At 38.9% G+C, this 16488-nt stretch overlaps 1 protein-coding gene across 9 annotated transcripts in view; it reads right to left on the reverse strand.

Moving 5' to 3' along the window:
* Positions 1-16488, reverse strand: part of Nckap5 (NCK associated protein 5) — a 953350-nt gene that overhangs the window by 682555 nt on the left and 254307 nt on the right. Inside the window, exon 1 of one of the 9 annotated variants that reach the window (XM_048810450.1) lies at positions 3276-8874. The exons of the other annotated variants lie outside the window; for them this stretch is intronic. Within the exon in view, the coding sequence (XP_048666407.1) occupies positions 3276-3305 (30 nt within the window). The 5' untranslated portion in view covers positions 3306-8874. Of the gene's footprint in view, positions 1-3275; positions 8875-16488 lie in introns of those variants that run through there. 9 annotated transcript variants of the gene reach the window in all.

Raw genomic sequence — 16488 nt, forward strand, 5'->3', positions numbered from 1 at the left:
CATGAGTGGGCAGAACTGTGAAGCGAATCTACCTTATATTTAAGTATCTGAACAAGAAATTGATAATAACCTGTAAATCATTAAGAGTTGTGTGCAAATGAACATAGGAAATCTAAAGAGGGAGTTGAGTTCAAAGTCTGAAAGATCAGCACAGGGAGGAAAGGGACAATTTCAATTCAGTGAAGTTGGCTCTGAAGAGGTACCCAGGAAATAGCAGTGTAGAACTGGGCAGCACAGTCAGGCACAGGTACAATAAATATTCACCAAACATTGCTGGATGGATGAATGAATGAACAAATGAATGAATGAATGAATGAATGAATGAATGAATGAATTCATAAAAACTTAAGTGCTGGAAACAAGGAACTAACTCCAATATATATCAGCTGACACCCTAAGTTCAGTCTATTCAAACCTAACAAAATAAATCAATTTATAAAGGCAATAGTATCAGAAATTAGGAACAAACTCCAATAAATGGTCACTAATCTTTGAAACTACATACATTCAATCCCATGTACAACCAGGTCAATATGGCCTCCCTTTTTATTCCTCAATATGAACCAGGGAATATGAGAGTCAACCCCAGCTTCTCCTTTTCTCCCATTTGCCTGAATCCCCATGCCAAATTCTGTTCTCTTGCTTCTACACTACTGTTGTCACTGTCATGAAACATCTGTCTTCATTGATCTCCCTGAGACTTCCTGGTTCCCATCTCATCCCATGCCCGTCCTCTAAACTCCAGGCCTCGTGATTGTTCTTAAATTTAGATCTGATCACCACAGGCCCTCCTTCAAACCTTCCAATGGTTTCCTACTGTCTATAGAATATAGTCGGAGCATTTGGCCCTTACATATCTTTCTAATCTTCTCTTCCCTCATTCCTTCTCTTGATCACACTGGGATTACAGACAGAAGAGTCAGAACAGCACAGTCACTAAGAGCTGATCCACAGTAGCACTAGACATTGAGTGGAAAGAGAAGGTAACATGAAATAAAGGGGATGAGATCATGACATATTCCATTCCTGCAGAAAACCTGGCTTCCTTTTTGAATGAGTACACACAACCTCACAGCTCTGTAAAGACACTTAAAATAAATGATTGGCCTGAGTTCATCCAGAAAATGGGCAGAAATGTCTGAAACACTAGGTATAATAGTTTTGAAGTTCCCTGAATAAAAGATATTAGTGAAATATAACAATAAAATCCCTACAGGAGAGTGTCCTATCCTGTTTTTTTGAGTCATCAAATTCTCATTCATCTACAACTAACCATTGGAAACCCATGTATCTCTCTTATCTATTATTTTAGCTTAATACTCCCCAAATGATAGGTAATCAAAATAGAAAAATCTGTCCCCAAACTCAAACTGCAATACTCCTCCTCCCAAAGCTAAATTTAAATTACTAGGGATTAGTCAAAATTTCAAATTATTAAGTTTATTGATGGATTCTCAACAGTACATAGGCTAAAATAAGTAAAACCTTACAGCAACCTTATTATATTCTTGGTGGAGGTTGCACCAAAGAATTTTGTCAACAAACACACTATTTAGGCTCCAATAAGCAAGTAAGATAGAATAAATTATTCCCATTACCATTCCTCATCTGGACCAAAAACTGTGAGGAAAAGCAAGGGAAAGCATTTAGCTAAAGCATTTCATGTCACACGCTCTGAGGTTGAGCCAAAGGATGCTAGGAGGATACGTTTAAGGGGCATCTTTAATTTCTCTCCAGCTAAGCATCCAGTGCCCCCTTATTTGCCAGAAAAGAATTCTGACACCACCTACTCTATGCAAAACTGTGTGCAGGTTAAAATAATGCAGCAGCATGTCTGTGTTCAAAGGAAGACATCATGTGTGAGGACAGAAAGAAGACAGAGGACTGACTGAGAAGAGGGAGGGGACAGAATCCACTACAGCTACTGTCACAGCCCACTCAAAACATCAGCCGTCACAGACCAGACCAAGCTGGGACAGAAGTAGGGCTTTCCGAGGTGTATTCTGTGTACCAGTGGCATTTTTCTGAAGTGATTTCAGACGGTTCACAGAGAAATCTACTTGTACACTAATAACTACACACTGATTTCAGTGTATATTAGGAGAAAATTGAAAATTAATAAAACTAAACTTCTAACTTCATGATTTCATGAAGATTCTTTCTTATGGTTATACTAATTAACAAGAGTAAGAAAAAAATAGCAGGCAAATAATAATAAGGAAATATTGAAAATATTTGGAATAAGAAAAAAAAATTGCAGTTACACCTACATGAGTGAAATCTGGGAAAATCTGGACGAAAACCAAAGCCATAAGACAAAGAACATTCATGAAACGAAAAAAATCTAGTGTTAATCTTAAAAGGACTCCATATAGTCGTCAAATGGATTCTTTCCCTCTTGGTTTTTAAGATAGATTACAGACACTAAACAGCATGAATTCTTACATAAACTCTCTAATTTTCACAGAATTACCAGGCTGGAGAATCAGAATCCAAATTCTTAGCTCCCACCTGCCAAGTTTTGCATCCAATTGCTCCTTTTACCCCATGTAAATCTCAGGTGGGTGTGGGGCCAGAAAGTGGCAAGTACAATTAACCCACCACCCTCCTTCCCAGGTCTAGCAGGTCCAGCAGCAGCCGTGCATTTCACAACCAGGGAAAGGGCATCAGAGGGAATGTAGCATCTGCCACCTAGGAAATTAAATGGAAAGAAGGAAACCTTTCCCCATTCTGTTTCACCCCAATTCAGAACATCTTAATTGCAGAGAGGCTAAGCTCATTAAGTGCAGCTCAGCCACCATCAGAAGATTATCAAGTATTAAATTTAAAACCTATATGGTCTTCATTCTCTCTGATAAAAGTCTATAAGGGTATTTTTCCAGAAGCCCAATCTTGGAATGACTGTGGAGTAGTGATTTGTTAAGGAGCTTATCCTACCAATGCGGATGTGAGCAATTTGTTTCTAATTATTTCATTAAACAAGCTTTATAAGAAACTCTAATAGTAAAGTAACTCATGCCACAGAAAGCTAAATCCTGGTGCTCTCAATATCCAGATAATATAACCATGCTACTAAGAGTGATAGTCAAAAATGGTAGTCTACAGGTAACAATAGAACTCTATTTACAAAAGACACCAATGGCGCCTCATGCAAAATAGGGTTTACGTATATCCTTCCTTGAATTTGCTGCATGAATTCATATTTCAACTCTGCATTGGTCGAAAAGCATCATTTCACACTTCATTGCCCTAACAAATAAATTAATAAAGCTCACCGTGTTTCCTGTAAATCTTGATGTGCGCATCTCTCTGGATTCGAAATAATAATCTTCTCTTAGTCTTGCCCTTGCATGTCCTTTGAATCATCCTCAGAGAAGGAATGATTTTTCTGGATCACCCCACCCTGCATCTGAGCTCCAGATGTGTGCAAACTGGAAGCTATCCAAGGCCGGGAAGAAGTCTCAGGGCTAGAGATGGCCTCATCCTTTTATGCCAAGTGAAGGGACGAAAGTCATCAAGATTTTCTTGTTTCTCTTAAAAACCCACAAAATACTAGTCCCATCTCTCTAGGTTAAAAATATAGTAAAATTATAGTAAAACACCCTCACACCCTTATCTTTCCTTGGATTGTCATTTGATGTGCATGGGAACCATGGCCTTCTTATGTATTTACTTTTATATTCCTAGTACCTGGTACAGGTAGGTACCCATTGCCTGGCATAGTACGTACTCAATAAACACTTGTAGAATAAACAAGAAAACATCATTATATCATCCAAATTTAAACAAACAAAACAATCCAGTGTAATGTTAGGATGCTTCAAAGTGTGGTAAAATGCATAAAAATATGTTCACCAAAGATCTCATAGCCATCCCTGTGCAAGATATCTTGTGATATAAAATAGTTAAAATTGGGATTCAGAGTCAGATGAAGGGAATCAGACCAACACAACTGAAAGTCAAGCAAGCAAATGGATACATGTACCTATTTGGAAACATGTGCATAATATTATACTATGTCTGTGAAAAAATGATGTGCAGAAATGCAGTGGGAGGAAGGGAGAGGAAAGAATGTTTAAATTTGAATCTCATCTTTGAGACCTAAAATCAAATTTATCTTTTTAGAAAGGAAAAAAAAAACCAACCATCTATTTGTTTTTTCCCTCTAAAATATTTATTTGTATATTTATGTTCATACACAAACAAGATTTATGCAAGCACATTAAAAAATCTGAAAGGTCACATACCAAACAGTTCTGAATCATGGTGTTATTAAATTTGAGGTCTGAGGGGGGGTATTCTTCACTTTTTACTTTATGCATTTCTATGTTGTCAGGATATCTTATAGTGAGCAAGTATCATTTTTTGTGGGAAAACAATTATTATATTAAAAGAAAATTTTACAGTTTTGATTTTGATTTACAGTTAAATTTTAATTTACAGTTAAAATTTACTTACAATTATGTTACTGTATTTTGTGACATATATTGAGTGTTCTAGTATTTCAATGAATCTTTATTGTTGGGAATGCCATGAACCGAAGATCTCAGATGACCAGTATTATTTTTCTGCAGTCCACTTTTAGGAAAAAGAAGTCAACGTTATAAAAATAAAATTTCCATCAAACATTAGGGAATTGTATCATTTTTCCATAGTAAGTAGTTTTAGGATATGGCCTTCATACCAACCATTGAGATTTTTCATTTATCTAACTCCATCCTTGTCTCTGTGCAATGATGAGTGCTATTTGGACCTTTTCTGTTCTATGTGTGGTCCCAGAAGAGCATCTTATCAGTATCTCAGACCTCATCAAGATCAGGACAAAATCAGAGTCCCTAGGATTAATATCCAGGGTTCTTGGTTTTAAGACGATCCCTAGGTGAGATATATATAAAATCTGAGAATCACTAGTTTAGAAGATGAACCCTGAGTTTCTGCATGATCCTCAAACTACAAAGAAAGATAGATTTATGTCCATTAGATTATCTACTTTAAAACACAAAAGCAGACATTCTACATATTCTATAAGAAGTGCTAAATAATGGTGACCACTACACAAAATTAACTAGACATATAGTTAAACTTTTTCTGTCATCCTCCTCCAAATTGTGAGAATGACTTTAGAACACAACACACACACACACACACGCACGCACACACGCACACACACACTCTCACACACACAACACACACACAAATAAAAGAGTGGAAATTTTCAACACTGATACATGGTTGTGAAAGTGCAATCCTGAAATTACTTGTTTTCAACACCAGATAGTACTCACACATAAGCAGTGAAAACACAGCAGATCTCAGAGTGAGGATGAGAGAGCATGGCACTTATAGAACTACCACTCCATCTCCATTGCCCATGGCAGACATCTCCAATCAATTTTGGTACTTTCTTCTCCCAGTCAAGATGCTGGACCACCAGATCTTTGCAATGAACTACCTACCACATGTTGCTGTGGCCCATGAATCTAAGTCAAAACTAAAGAAGAGACATTTCTAATATCCGCTATAAAAAACTGCAAGCATGATAAATAGTCTGATTAAGGGATGATCAAGGAAGCAGAGTGTGATTTCAGGCCCTGTTAGGTAAGTAAATCAAATGTGAGATTTTGAAATGACCAATCACTGCTCCCTATATCTAGAAATATATTTATCTCTCTTCTCTAAATGTATTAGTGAAGATGGAAATTTGAAATTAAAATTGCTGAACAACAGAGCCAGAAAGACCCCTATAGACTGCTTCTGTCACATAGGAAGAAATGTTGACCTAGAGACATTGCAATGGCCAAATCGCATAGCCAGTTTTAGCAGAGTACAAATGGAAAGGTATTATATCTCACCAGATTTCTTCCGTTGCACCGTATAGCTCCAAAAATCATGGCAAACACTGGCACCATAAACTGGTTAGGGGTAGGCATATGGATTCAGATGCAACACTTTGTCATCCTCTAGTTCCAGGAAAACAAAACAGACTCTTATAGGGCAGACCACCATGTCCCTTGTATGAGTCTGTAGCTTACCATCAGGGGCCCAATGTTGGTGAGCTACGAAAGAAAAGTCCTCCAGGCTGCCCTGTCAGCTCCTTCTAGGATCCTTGTATTCTAAGGTCTCCAAAAGGTACTCAGGTTTAACACACTCAAAATGAAACTCATGATTTGCACCACACACCAATGCCAAAGCAACAACAAGCCTTGTCTTCTCTTCTACTAGTTCTCTATCAATAAGATACTATTCATACAGTTAAACAGGACCAAGAAGTAGGAGGAGTAATCAATCTCAAATCCAATTAACATCATCACCAATTTTATCCCTGTGTATCTTGGGAACTATCCCCCTCTCTGTGCCTTCCTCATTACCATGCTAGTCTTAACCATTCTTATCTCTTGCCTAGATTTCTATAATAGCTAATTAACCATTATTCTCAAATGTATTGTATCCTCTTCTTAATCTGTACCACATAGTAGTCAGAATGATGTTTTCCAACTCAGAATTTCATGTCACTTACCTCCTCTTTAGTAATCAATATCATCATCTCATCGGTTTCAATATGACACTCAGGTCCCTACCTCTCTCTCTCTTGCCTCACTCCTTTGTCCTCCCCTAACTCTCAACACAATCCTCTCAGATTTTCACAATTCTTCCCATCGCAGGGCCTTTGCACATGCCAATTCCTCTTTCTGCATCCTTTTTTATACTTTACATATCAGCTCCAGACTTCCTCAAGGAATTCTTTACAGTTTCCCTAGGGTATGTCATCTCTCATGGAAAAGAATTCCCCCCTCCTTAGGAGACTTGCATCAGTTTCTAATTATACATTAACTAACATAATATCTGATTTATATCTGTCTCCTTACCCACCACCTCATTCTCAGTAGTGTACCAACTCCATGAGAACAAGTGAACGACATTTTAGCTCACTATTTTATCCTTAGTGCCTAACCAAAGGCCATACATACAGTAGATACCCCCAAAATATCAAGTGAATGATGAATGGAGGAGTGAAGGTCTGGTGCTTAAGCTTATGTCGTTGTTTATGAAGGAACTAACAGAATAATCATTCACAGCTTCTAGGCACATGTAAGAATAATGCATCCTAAGATTTCCGAGGAAGGTAGCCCTGTGCCTGTATCAGCTATTTGTAAAGCCCACCCTGTCTCTCTGCAGAGAGTCCCAGTCTTGGGAGACCTATGTGTCTTAAGACCACCCAAATGTTTTGTGTCTTCTCAGACTGATTCTTCCACTTGGTCATACCCCAGAAGTCAAGGAAGATATGCCAGGTACATAGTTACCCCAGTTAGTCCCAGGCAAGGGAAAATGATTAACCTGAGACAGAACATATTAGAAGGAAGTTCCTAAATGCTCAGGTATTTATTAGAGACTCAACACAGACAAATAGCACAAACACAGTGTTCTGCTCTTTATCATAGTCCGGAAGCAGGTTCTAACATCCAAAGCTGATAATTATCTGCCCTTAGTGATCCACATATTTCTAACCCTGTGTCATAGTGTTTCTGTGATAGTTAAGATAGTTAGAAAGTGTGGTCCTGTGCTTGTTCACACATTCAGGTGGACACAGGTCTGTGGGCTCTTCCTTTTCCCCTCTCACTTGTCAGAGAACTCCAAGTGTTGAGCCATGAACTAAATTATTTTCACACACAAATTCTTCTGCTTTCAGAGTGACCATCTAGTGACCTGTTTCTTCATCAATAGGATCCTGAAAGTGAAAGTAAGTCCACAGTAGGGTTTCCAGGACATCCAGCAACCTGTTAACAAGAATGTACCCTCTTTAGATAATGCTTGAAGCATCTCCATCAAACCCTTTGCACTGAAGTAGTCTTCCATATTACCCCCAACATACACTCCCAACTAAGAAGGGCAGGAAACCTTCGGTTGGTAACACTCACCTATCCAAACAAACAAACAAAAATTCGTGAAAAGAAATTAGGTTGAGTCCTGTGGGCAATTCCTGCCAAGCTGGCTGTGCCTCTGCCTCTGCGGGCCTGCTGCTGCCAGCGTCTGCATCTGCTGCACAGAACAAGTCCATGCTTGGTCTCCTTTGAGCCGCAAGAGGGGAAAGATTGGGTCCCAGGGCTTCTATTTTAGGACGGGAAATTATCAGCCTCTGGGAATGTTCTGAGCATCCGCAATATGAATGGCTCCTTGGCTTTCCTGTGTCATGTCCCAAAGATGTGCAGACCAGAGGGGACACACAATGCTACAAACATACAACCAAAGCCCCTGGGGGACCATGTCCATACTGGTTCCTCCTTTAATCCAGTTCCTCATAGCTAATACCCTCAGGCCATCCATGATCTTTGTCCAGTCTCTTATTTAATTAAATAATTAAAATATTAAATCTCCATTTCCTCCCTTTTCTAAAGTGACATTTTTTTGTTTTTTTCCTGGCTATGTCCCCATTTTCCTAAACAAGATTTCCATATCCTATCACCCTTCCCATCTGCCTCTTATTTCCTCCAGAGTGGATTGTCTTAACCCTGCCACAAATCAGAAACACTTGCAAAATCGAAAACACACACGTGCATGCACACGTGTGTGAGTGTGCACATGTATGTGTGCACATTCGTCTCGTCTATAAGTATGCCACACCCCAGACAAATTAGGGCAGCCCTCTGGGGAATGGGGGTTGATCACTGATGACATATACAGGCCTTTCAGGGTGAGAACCATTGCCTTAGAACTTATTCTCCTAATTGTAAATTTTACTTTCATTTATGTATTCAGAATTTATTTATAGATAACATTCATTTTTATTTATTGAGGATTTATAGCACCCAGCATTGTGTTGGGTACCAAGAATGCCTAGCTATATCTATAAATCCTTCTTTTGTTGATGGTCTGGATATCCCTACCCTCAGCCCCCCCATGTTATTCTCACTTGTACCTTTCCTAAAGAGTTCTCTGTCTCTCTCATCATCTTCCTCCTGAGGACTCCCAAATCTAAATCTTCAGTCCAAGCATCTACCTTGCTACTCAGACTTAGCATATCTAACTATGTATTAGACATGTTGACTTGAGTGACCCATGAACAAGTCAAACTTGAATCAGACCCATGGACATGACCTGTCAAGAGTGAAATGTCTCCACTTTCCACTGAACCTACTCTTCTTTCCCTGACCCCTAATGGCCCCATGTTTAACTTGGAGGATCTTGCTTCCTCTCTCCTGTACTCAAACCCCTTATTCTCTAAATCTGTTGTTGTCATCTCTAAAACATTGGGTCCCTAAGAAAGGCCCTCATCTTGGCCTCTAAAGGTGCTGATGGGTCTCTCTGCCCCTTACCTAACTCACCAGCCCCAATTAGAATGAATTATGAACCTTCATTAAGGCTATAGGATACAGAGCAACCTGTGCTTCCTTTTGCCAGTTGGGCTTTCTTACCCCACCCCCATGGACTCACTGAGATTGACTTCTCTACCCGCAAAACTTGCCCCACCCTAATGCATATACATGCATTCTGATTAGTTATGTTGCCATTATACAAAGTGCATATCTCAGAGATTAGACCACTAAAAAAGTGTAGTGATGTGTCTGTTTCTATATTCCCAGTAAATGGTGAACACCCAAAAGACAATGACTATGATTACATTTGCATTTTTAAAATTTTGTTTTTCAAAGTTGCAGAACCTAGAACAAGGCAGAAACATCTCAATTGTCTGTCAATGAATGAATAAAGACATAGCTTCCCTCCCTTAGGAAGCTTAAAATCTAATAAATTAATTTTAGCTTTTATATACATTTATAAGTCCAGAGATAATATCTTTTCTCCTAAACTCTTAACTATACATCCCAAAGACCCATCACACTCAAGTATAGATAAGACAATTTAATTCAGCATTGGGAGAATCTAGCTAACTGTAGTGTTCCAAGAATATAAAGGGATCATTACCTAGGGTTAAATTATAAGGTTTTTGTAAAATGGCACTCTTAGAAGGCAAAAGGGCCTAAAACTGACCCTTAACTGGCCAAATTTGATTTGAAATTTGATTTGATCAGAAACGTTCTCAGCAGAGAACTAGTCTAAAGTCACCTCCATACAGAAATCAGATTATCTGTCTAATTAGGCAAATACCAGGGCTGGTTGGCCGACTCCAGAGCTACTGACTGATCTGACAGTCTCACATTCAAGCCAAACAGTTCTTTTTGGAAATGAGACTTTGGGATGTTATATCAGAGATGTGAATAAGTGGACCATAGCGTTTCAGAGAGGAATTAGACATTATGCTTATTTTATTAGAGATTTGAGTAGAAACCACTGAGCCCTTGAGTAATAAACTCAGTTTGACCTTGTCAAAGATCCTACATCCTGCAGCATTTTGAAAAGTTGTTGGTTCTGCCTCTTTGTTCCAAGTTGTTTGAACTTCAGTTGAGCACACGAAAGCTTTCAGTTATCAAAAATGTGCTTATATATGCACATTATTTCACGTTCATCTGCACCTGCCTAGCAGTCATCACCAGAGGCCCTAGAAATATTCAGAGAACCACTGAAGTGTGAGCAATACTTAATAAAAAATTCTTGCAGTTTTAATTACAAACAAAAAGCAAGCATGTTTCAACTCTATAAAATGGATCTGGAATATCCAGGGAACTGGTGCTGTTTATAACCACATCAATTATATTCATCTTTCATACTGAGTTAGTGCAGCATTAGATTGATACACAAAATAAAGCTACAGGTTCCAATGTTTATGTAAATATTACTTCTATACCTGTGTCAGGAGTTCTGTCTAGCCCAGCCTACAAAATAAATAGGAAATAATAAATGATGATGACTTTACCCTTCCTGCCATGAAGGTCTTTTTGTTCTCTAAGTCATCCTCCTATCTATGAAGCAAAGGACCACCAAGAACCTATGGGCTATAGGCATGGAGAAGGAAAATTGCTATGTTTTGTCTGAAGTCACTTAGTAATAAGGAGAAATCAAGGAGAAAACTGGTATAAGAGCTTCTCTTTCCTTCTGGGCTGTGACTGCAAAGTTGCCATAATAGAAGATGATGTGAGAGGTTCTTATCAGTGATCTTGGTCCCATTTGTTTATTCCTTCATTCACCAATTGCTTCATACCCTTTACTGGCTCCTCAGAGCACAAAGCAATTAGACAGAGTACTGCCTCTTAGAGGAGCTCCCTGCACATTGGGTGATTCACATAAGTAGTGACACTAATTGGTCAATATGAGGATGAAGACATGCATTATTAATTCACCCTTTCAACAAATACTCTGTCTGGACTTCTGGAAGTCAGAGAGTATATTAGGTTCTAATGAAGTAAAAAGTAGTCTTTTTCCTTTGAAACATTCTTTGGAAGTATTTAGATAGTTAATATCCAGCTATGAAGTAGTGAGATCAGAGGCCAAATTTATGGGAACACCATCCCTCCAATAACAAAATCCCTCTACTAAGATGTAGAAGTTCAGGGAAACTCTCTGAGGAGATATACTGTCCCACATAAGAACCAAGTATGGATATGCTTTAGTTGGATAAAGTAGGTGCCAATGGTGGTAGTATGCTTTAGATATAAGGTGCCCCCCCAAAAAAAGTTCATGTGTGAGACAATGCAAGAAGGTTTAGAGGTGAGGTGATTGGGTTATAAGAGTCTTAACCTAATCAGTGCATTAATCTACTTGAACACATTAACTGAGTGGTAACTGTAGGCAGGAGAAGTGGGTCACTAGGGGCATGCCTTTGGGGTTTATATTTTGTCCCTGGTGAGTGAGGAATCTTTCTGCTTCCTGATTTTCATGTCCTGAGCTTCCCTCCTCTGCCATGCCCTTCCAGATGTTCTGTTTCACCTTGGGCTCAATGCAGTTATCCATCCATAAACCGAGAATCTGAAAACAAGAGGCCCAAATAAACTTCTACTCCTCTACATTGTTCTTTCCAGGGTTTTTGATCATAGCAACAAAAATATCTGACTAAAACAGTGGGTAGAGGGCACTGCAGGCTGATATACCTAGAACCAGCAGGAACATGATGCATATAAAATTGTAAAGACAATAGTCACTATTATAGCATTTATTCAAAAGTGTTTTTATGTGACAAAGTGGATAAGAGATATTAAAACCCTTCAGCAGGACTTTGGAAATTATTATCCAAATCTTACAAATAGATTAGTCAATCAATAGTGAAACTTTATTTTATTTTATTTTTATTTATTTCTTTGTGTGTGTGTGTGTGTGTGTGTGTGTGTGGTGCTAGGGATTGAACCTTTGTGCATGACAACTGAGCTATGTGCCCAGTTTCTTTACAGAAACCCCACGTACCACTTTATTAGATAAACCTCAAAATACATAGAAGAGAATTAAGTCCTATATGGGGAAAGACAACACAATTCATCAAAGAAATCATTAGAAAGTCAGACTAAAGTAAACATCTTTGGTCTCAATGACAGACTCAGGGAGATAGGATCAAAGTTTTAAGTCACTGTGAAAAATGCACAACTCAGGGTCTGGTAGACCTCAGTGGACAGAAAATATTGAAAAGGCAGTTTTGTTCACCTGGTTTTGAAATAAAACAATTGAACATTCTCATCATTTCCCTTGAAATATTAAAAGATATGAAGAAAGTATTTAAAAACAGACATTAGCAGTACGCCTGCCAATAATAGTCACTGAATGTTCATTTCTATCATGATTGCTGCTGCCGCCATCATCATCCTCATCCTCATCAACTGTGAGAGACCAGCTAATGACTTATGAAACGTTAGTCCAGACAGGAAAAGCATTTATTAAATAGCTCAGACTCAAATGTGAAAGTTTTCTATAGGGTTAAAGAGGGACCCCAGAGGGGAACCAGGAGAGCAGCCTGCCAGCTTCTCCCCTGGGCCCTCTCCATCTGTGAGGCACAGATGAGCTACAGGAATTACGTGACAAATTCAGTGTCATCCATAACTTTCTAGATACAGAAAGTTTCTTCAACATTATAAGGAGCATGCTGCTGCTCACCGAGAATGCCTAGGGATGAATATTTGCCTGAAAGAATATTCATGGCTGGCCTGGGTCAGAATAGAGCAGATCAAATAAGACTTTCACAACAAATGGTATTGATTATCACTTGGTTTCGTGGTTAATATGTAGGAGAAAGACTGCCCTTCTAGTTATTATTTAAGTTCTATATTCAAATATTTTTTAAAAATTCTTAGCATTATCAGACCTTTATATAGTAGTTTGTAATAATTTTCAGGAAAATTAGCCTATTTTTACCCAAATGTCTCCTGTTTTCCTCAATTGTTACATACATACCAAAGATAAATTATCCCTCCAACCAACATACCATTTTTGCAAACATCTCTCCCAATCTTCCTCGCATTTTCTCTCTTTCAATTTCACCATCCATCGACGGTGAGAATAACATGGAGGAGGAACTCTATCACCAAGATACGTAAAAATCCCCAAAATATATAGCCTACAAAGTTGGAAAGCTGAGGAGTGCCATAAAACCTCTGCTTGGAGTTTAATCAAGGTGAAGTTCAATGAACTTTTTCCATTCAAATAAAATGTTTAAGCAAAATTGTAAGCATAAAGTGAAAATTAAGCTAACTGAATAAAGCGGTTGCAAGGGCTTTTTAAATTTAATTTACCAATCCAGCCTCGGTGCTCCAGCCAAGCTGACCCCAGCTGGATTCCACCAAACAAGAATCACATACCTCACAATGATCCTTTCCTTTGTCAAAACTCACAGTGCTACCAAATGCTTTTGTATCACATTAAAACACCAAGCATGGAATTCAACGATATTTATCTTTGACTTCTAACCCCACAAGCTAGGACATACAGTGTGTTGGTTTGCTAGGGCTGTCCTAATGGAGTGCCACAAACTGAGTGGCTTCAACAGAAATTTATTGACTCAGTTCTGGAAGTTTCAAGTTCTAGATTGAGATTTCTACAAGACTGGTTCCTCCTGAGAACAATGAGGTAGGGCTTATGCTTAGATTCTGGAGGCTTGATTGGCAAACTTTGGTATTCCTTGGCTCCTAAAGGTATCACCGTGGTCTGCCTTTAATCTTAACTTGTTGTTCTTCATGTGCGTTTCTGTGTTTAAGTTCTTCATTTCATGAGGACATAAGCCATATCAGATTAGGATTCACCCTCATACTTTATTTTAACTTGATTACCAGTATAAAGACTGTCTGTAAAAAAGATCATTGAGATACTGAGGATTAGGACTTCAACATATGAATTTTTAGGGGACACTACTGACTGAACCCATAACCCAGGTATGTCTTTGCCATTATCACTATTTGAGTCTGTGGAGCAGCAATTATAACAGGAGGGATGCAGTTTGTAGTAGTCAGGCTTAGCTTAAAACTTGGCTTTGCCATTTTCTCTGAGTGTCCCTACCATGAAAGAGAGCCAGGAAATCACTTTTAGACAAATGCCATGAATACTAAATGCAGAAAGCAACTTCTGTAAGGAAACAAAGATAGGCCCTCACATTTTACATCACCAATAACTACACCCAGCTTGAATAAACCATATCAGGTCTCACTTTTCTTCTAATATGCCACAGCATAATACAACAAAATCAAAATTGTATCCCTATTCAAAAAAGAAGGAGGAGGAGGAGGAGGAGGAGGAGGAGGAGGAGGAGGAGGAGGAAGAGGAGGAGGGAGGGGGGGAGGAGGGAGGGGGGGGAAGAGGAGGGGGAGGAGAAGGAGGGGGAGGAGGAGGAAGTATTACTCCCATAATAGAAAAGCTCTCTTTGTTTATGGTCATTTACCCAGCCCTAAAGAAACCAATCTAAATGAATCCTTCTTGGGTCTTTTGATTTTTGACATCATCTGTCCATTTAACTGCAAGTGTTTACAATAGAAGAACAATGTGTTCCAACAGATCTGAAAACTTTTCAAAAGATAGCCTTTTTGTTACCTACCTTCTCTATATAATTCAATGGGAATTTAGTGAAATTGTGAAGCTACCTTTGTTTTTCGTTCTTTTTTTTTCTTACTCATCTTGGTATCCATTGACTACTCTGGTATTCTTGTTGTCTCTGCTATCCTCATTCTCAAAATGTACTTATAGAAAACACATTGGTGCATGAACTAATGAAGTGCTCCACAGCTGCTGGGTAGTATGTGACAGCCTATAGACCCACAGTGTCCCAGTGTAAGTACAGGAGCTTTTTATATTTATTATGACAGTTTTCTAGCAGGGAGTGGTACCATCTGTTTTAATATACAGCTACGCATTACAGTCATTTTCTAATCTAGATAATAAGGGCTTTATCTAATTTGCATGAAGGCACTGCATGGGCTAGCACAGGCCTTATGGTTGATAAGTTTTGTATCTGATTCCTCTCAGGAGATTGTCAGACCAGGAGATCTAAGCCCAAGGAGGTGAGTTCTACCCAATTTCTGCCAGCAGTAATGGGAAGGGTTGATTTTGGGAAAAATCTTCTGCAAAGTCCTATATCAGAGAGGAGTCCCCCACTTAGTGTGACCTTACGAGAAAAACTTTAGTTCAGAAGGGCTCTGGGGTGGTGCCGAATCTGCCAGCACTGGGGATTGCTCACCACAGAGATAGGGCACTAAAGTATGGAGTTCTTTCTGAAAAGTATTCTGCCCTGGGGTTTCTACATAAGAGCAAGGAATTGACAAATATCTTCTTTAGTGACATCACAACTGAATTTTCTGTACAATAAACTGAAACGAAAAAGAAACTCCCACTATGAGATATAGTGTGATATTTGGTAGAAATCTGGCATCCTGATACATAAAAAAAGAAAACCTTGCTTTGATGCATTTTAATATTTCAAAAGGAGGGTGTTTTGTTGAATTTGCTAAATCATCTCAACACAAAATAATAATCTGATGATAGCAATGGTCAATACCAGCAGTGTGAATCTACTTTTCAATCATTTTATGTGCATCAGAAGAAGAAAAGGTATCCATTTTTAACAAATGCTTTTTTTTTCTTACTTGGAAAGCATGAAAAAGAGCAAATACTAAAATTTCAAAAGTGGCAAAATGTGTGATACATCAAGATTGATGTCTTCGAAGAAAGATTTATGGGTGATTGAAAACAAAACCCAGCAGAGTTTATGAAAGGCAGAATGGAGAGAGGAGGCAACCCAAGTTCACCACTTCCTGAAGCAGGTGAGAACACAGCACCCTTCAGCTGAGATGACTGGATGAGTTTTGAACACCTGCCTCAAATTCAGCCAATCAAAGGCACTGGCAAACAGAGAGTGGGAATGTGGGTGAGAGTTAGTAGAAAACACATTGGTGCATGAACTAATGAAGTGACGTCACAGATAACGGTGGAGAGGCTACCTTTAGAAAGCAGTGGGGGAAAAAAAGAAAAAAGAGATTCAGCCATAGATCAGGTAATTTCAGGCTGCAATTCGCCTGCAGCTTGCAGACAGATTGCTAGGGTTCAGCGCCTGGGTGCTTCTTAGAACCTGAGCTTATCGGAGCGAACACCGAGCGCGGGGCGGCCGAGTTCCGGCTCCCGGAACCGTCCCGC

Source organism: Marmota marmota, unplaced genomic scaffold, assembly GCF_001458135.2.
Source record: "Marmota marmota marmota unplaced genomic scaffold, marMar, whole genome shotgun sequence".
NCBI classification, from domain to species: Eukaryota; Metazoa; Chordata; class Mammalia; order Rodentia; family Sciuridae; genus Marmota; species Marmota marmota.